This window comes from Berghia stephanieae, chromosome 1, assembly GCF_034508935.2.
Source record: "Berghia stephanieae isolate SIO BIC M18660-M18661 chromosome 1, UCSD_Bste_1.3, whole genome shotgun sequence".
Classification (NCBI taxonomy): Eukaryota; Metazoa; Mollusca; class Gastropoda; order Nudibranchia; family Aeolidiidae; genus Berghia; species Berghia stephanieae.
This window is the reverse complement of record NC_088360.1, coordinates 56485012-56490011: the sequence shown is the minus strand read 5'-3', so window position 1 is coordinate 56490011 and position 5000 is coordinate 56485012. Positions and strand designations below refer to the sequence as shown.

The following is a 5000-nucleotide window of genomic DNA, read 5'->3' as shown; positions in this document are numbered from 1 at the left end:
TCATGCAAGGGATTTTGGAGGAGACAGGAAGAGAGGGTCTGCAAACAAAATGGATGTACATTATAAAGGATTGGACAGGGATGGACAGATTGGCATTAGTGAGGAAACCTAAGGATTGATCTAGGCGGAGGGCCCTTGCTGCAAAATCATTTTCATGTCTCCTCTACGACCACCTGTTCGGGAGAATTTGGTGAGGTGAGGTGAGGTCAGGTATTGGTGAAAACATGATTTTTCCATCATGAATTTAGATTTTCAAACATTGTTTTTCAAACCTTAAATACTGTGGGAGGTATATATATAATATATATATATATATATATATATATATATATATATATATATATATATATGTGTGTGTGTGTGTGTGTGTTTGTGTGTGTGAGCGCACGCTTTGGCGTTCATTTTTATGTGGTAACACCAAAGGTAACTGAAGAATATTATTGAAAAAAATTAGACAAAGTAGAAAGAAATAGCATGCATATCAGTATTTCATCCTTCTCTTCACCATGGTTGAGTTTTTGCTATCCTTCATTGCTACCATCTTTATCTCATCCATTCTCTCAGGTTCCTTACAGATCCGAACTCAAGGTAATTATACTTTTGATCACTCCGCAACATTCTCTAACCCCTCGCCTGAAAAATAGCATGTCATGATAACACTGTGGAATGGAATATTATGGGATGTGCCATCTTTTTGCTTTTTTATGCACAGTCGAGGATATTAGACCTTTAGATGACATAAACCTGCTGTGATCCTAAACAACCACACCGAGCTGGGCATACATACAATACATTGATTAATAATTAAATTAATAATACATTAGTGAATTAATTGATAATGTGTCACACTTTGAGCTGATTACCCAGCATTACTATTGTAACCGAGGCCAAGAAATGAAATATTGTAATTGCTCAAGAAATTGAAAAAAAAAAATCTAAAAAATAAACACTTGAATAAACTAAATTTCACACTCTTCAGTAGTTTTTTTTTAACGAAAAAAAAAAGAATTTAAAAGTTTGTTTGTTTTTAAAATATTAAGAGTGCTTTTCAAAATGCTAAGTCAATGCAAACGGCAATTTTTAAAATTTGGATACATCCCAAAATATTAATGTACTCATATATTATATAATTGAACTCCATTAGTTAGGAAATGAGGTTATCATAGGATTCTTTGGATTGAACTGCCTTTCAACGACAAAACACATTTTATAATATTTAACTTGAAAACTACGTCTTGAGAGCAATGATTTAATATGACCTTCACCCGCGAAAAAGACTCAAACCTTCGCTAATACATCTATCTACATTATTAACATTTTATGGCCATCATTTAAAAAGTACTTCTGTTAGTATACAACAGGACGATCTTTAGAATGTTTGATGAGTGGAAAACTTTATATATTTTAAACTTTAGCCCGAAAATGACTGAGTGGCAGCGATGATTTAGATGACACCAAATTGTCAAATTGTCTCAAACCTTCATCGAAGTTATCTTTACTTATAGATAATATGTTATGAAGTAATTTTTTTCTGGCCAACAGGAAACGGGTGTTTTGTCATACAGCCGAAGTCTTTAGAATTTATGATAATTGTAATCTTTTCCCTGAAAATTACTTTGAGAGAGTACTAGTTTAAGCTGACCCCCAACCTGTCAAAAAGCTTGTCTTGTGAAGTAAATGTCTTATGGCCAAAATTAAAAAACGCGTTTTGTTAGTATATACCAGTTTAATCTGCAAAATCTATAATTTGCTGTGTAAACATTATAATTGTTTTCTTATTCATAGAGCTGCTATTTCCTTAACTACATTTTCCCCCTCAATAAATCAGGCTGTTAGTGACAATTAAAAGCAATATTGCATAAACAATGCACAGATAATTGCCCAAAGTGCTGAGTTGTGCTGCTGTTGGCAAATTCTAATTTCATCTCGTGTGAAGTTAATCTGTATCCCGTGAGCTGCAAAAAAAAAAAAAAACCCAATAAGATAGCATGTCCCATTATTCAAGTATTTTGAGAAGTTTGTGGGTTTTTATTCTTTTCATCTCTCCATATCGTATTCTATATATTATAGTGAATGTATCTATCACTCGATCTATCCTTACTATGTTCTTTTATTTTTCCAGATTTCTATTGCGTATGTGTACATATATTGTAGGGTTTTTATTCTTTGTTTATTTTTTTCTGAGTTTTTTTAACGTTCTGTTTTGTTTATTTGTTTGATTGTTTTCTTTTAGTTTTGTTTTGTTTTTTAAATATTTTAATTTTTTTTGAGGGGGGGGGGGGGTTCGTTGTCGTTGTGTTTGTTCGTGAGTTTGTATCAATTAATTCATTTTCATTCATTTTGGGGGGATGGAGACAGAAACAAAAAAGAAGGGCGGGATCTGTAGGTTAAATAATATGACTTGAAGAGCTGAAATTGAAATCCAGCATCTCTTAGCTAAAGAAAAATGTTAGCATCCGAAATCCGTCACGCTGTGTTGCGATTCTATTCATAGACAAGCTTCAGCAGTGGGCCAATCATTCTCTAGTCCTATTGGTTTTTTATTCAAATATCCTAGAAATATATTTAATTGACTCTTAATTTATTGATGGTACACAAGCGATCAAGTTTGGGCTAGAGTCGGTTATGTCATGTCGTAGTCTTGGAACACACTAGAATAAGAATTATTTTTAAAGCGTAGATTATTGTGTAACCATGAACACAATCATAACAACTTTTTGGGAAACGATATGTATCTATATAAAGTCATTGATGCTCTTATAATTTAGGTTCTATTTATTCTTTTATATGACTTGCGTTTCACTGTTTGTTCGTTCATCCGTTTCCTTTTTTTTACGATTGTCTCTTTTTGTTTTTTGTTGTGCTTTTAAAAAAATCTTTTTATTTTATTTTTGGGTTTTATTTCTCGTCCAGGTGTCTGTTTTATTTTTTATTGCATATAATAACATTATAACATACTATTGTCATATCAATTCTTAACCAGTCACTTTTGATGTTAATATTGTGTCTTCTTTATTGAATTTCATGGGTGCCATTTTTCGTGTGGAATGTTGATATATTGTATTCTTGGCTGGTTCAGGTTGTCTGCTCCTATCAGGACACACATCATAGTATGTAGCTACTCTACATCTGGCTTATTTTCATCGACTTTCATAAACCGCTCTGTTGTTTTGTCTACAACCATACTCTGTATTATTATTTTTTTTTTCCTATTAGGTTCTCGAGTTTTTCTGTGACATCTTATATATTGTATTGATTTTTAAATATATGATGCACTTCCTAAACGAGATAAATATAAGAATTGCTGGGGGGGGGGGGGGGAATAGAAGAAAAAGACATTTTTTCTTCTTCGTTTGAATTTATCCTTTGTCTTCCGTCCGTTTGTAGCCCTCCAATTTTTGTGACTTCTAAAATTTCGGCTTTTACAGTTTCCCCTATTTTCTATCACTAGTCAGCTGATGTGGGCAAAATAATTTGCTACACGTCCTCCATGGTCCTCCTATATTGGGTATTGTTTAGTTTTGTTTTAAAGTCTCTCTCTCTCTCTCTCTCTCTCTCTCTCTCTCTCTCTCTCTCTCTTTCTCTCTCTCTCTCTCTCTCTCTCCCCCTCTCTCTGGGGTCTGACATTTAACAAATTCGCCAACCCTATTTTAAGCCAAAGTTGCAAGATTTTCCACCTGACTAGAACTACGTTGTTACATCAAATAATTGCCCAATTTGCCGAACTGTTATGCTTCGTACTGATTTTCAATCAATCGATTTATCAAGATTTATCCCATGTAGTTGTCATGTCAACATGTCCTATTCTATTATCCTACCACATATCTATCAGTAGGTATCATACTATATCAATCCACTAACCATTATTTTTTGTTGTTGTTGCTGTTTTTTTTTAATTGTAAATTTCTTGATTTATTGACTGATTTGCCCCCCCCCCCCCCGCTTATTTCTATCTACCTGTTGTATTATTTGTCAATCTATTTTGTTTCTTCTACCTGTCTCTTGTTTTTGCTTCAGGACGACCCCTAACATCCTAAAAAAAAAAAAAAATTCCCTTTATTCATCCCCAAGGGGAAATTTGTCTTTAGGGTCTATTCCAAGGGAAAGACTGGAATAACCCAGGCGTCAGCCGCAGTGCAGCGCCGCAAAGTGAGCTAGGGCAAGGTGACTTGCTCAAGGCCACACAGCGCAGCGGCGGGATCGAACTCGTTACCTTTTGGGTACGAAGCAAAGACCGTACCGCTGAGCCACGCTGCCCCTTAACCATCCTCTACCGCTCTTTTCAATATCCTTAAATCTAATCTAATCTGTATAAAATATTTGGAATAAGGAACATATACAATCATTTTTTAGTCATAAACTTTTAATAATATCATTGTGCGTCCCTGGCGAAACAACAACAAAAATTGAAGCATTCTTCGGTTGTTTCCCTTGCTAAACATTTATCTTCGTCTCCTGATTTATTGAATTACTCCCCTTTTAACGTCATTGCTTCCTTACTTCCTTCGGGAAAGATGAGTACCTAGTAAGTGGTTGAGCGATGAGTCAAAGCCCTTGACATGACGCCTGCTAAACGGTAAAAATATCGGGCTAAATCAAACATGACAACATGTGGATTTTGGGGAAAGATCTAGAGCAGAATCCATTTACTGGAGACGGAAAGGGGCGTGGCTTTTGTGTTTATTTATAGAAATGCCTGGAAATTTGGAATTTAAGATTATCAGAACCAAATGGCGAGAATCCTGAGTGTTTATATCGTGGAATATCTTGATACGCTGTCTTACTCGAGTTGAAATAATTGCTTTGCCTGCCGACAGCCAAATCTGGTAACGAGCTAGTTTATAATAAGAATAATAATATAATATTATTGCAATTGTATATCGATAAATGCATGTTTTGCTAGACCTTTTCCAACCGTGTTTTGTTCCCCACAATATCAAATTGTAATCTGTTATGCTTTTATTTCATAACGTACAGGAAACATTTCAATTTGATCTTGA

The 5000-nt window shown here is 34.5% G+C and overlaps 1 protein-coding gene across 13 annotated transcripts in view; it reads left to right on the top strand.

Annotated features, from left to right (window-relative positions):
- Nucleotides 1–5000, top strand: part of LOC144978001 (polypyrimidine tract-binding protein 1-like) — a 351175-nt gene that overhangs the window by 199001 nt on the left and 147174 nt on the right. For 7 of the 13 annotated variants that reach the window (XM_078923493.1, XM_078923609.1, XM_078923635.1 and 4 more), the window contains one exon: nt 565–588. The exons of the other annotated variants lie outside the window; for them this stretch is intronic. In XM_078923493.1, coding sequence (XP_078779619.1) covers nt 565–588 — 24 coding nt within the window. The remainder of the gene's footprint in view (nt 1–564; nt 589–5000) is intronic. 13 annotated transcript variants of the gene reach the window in all.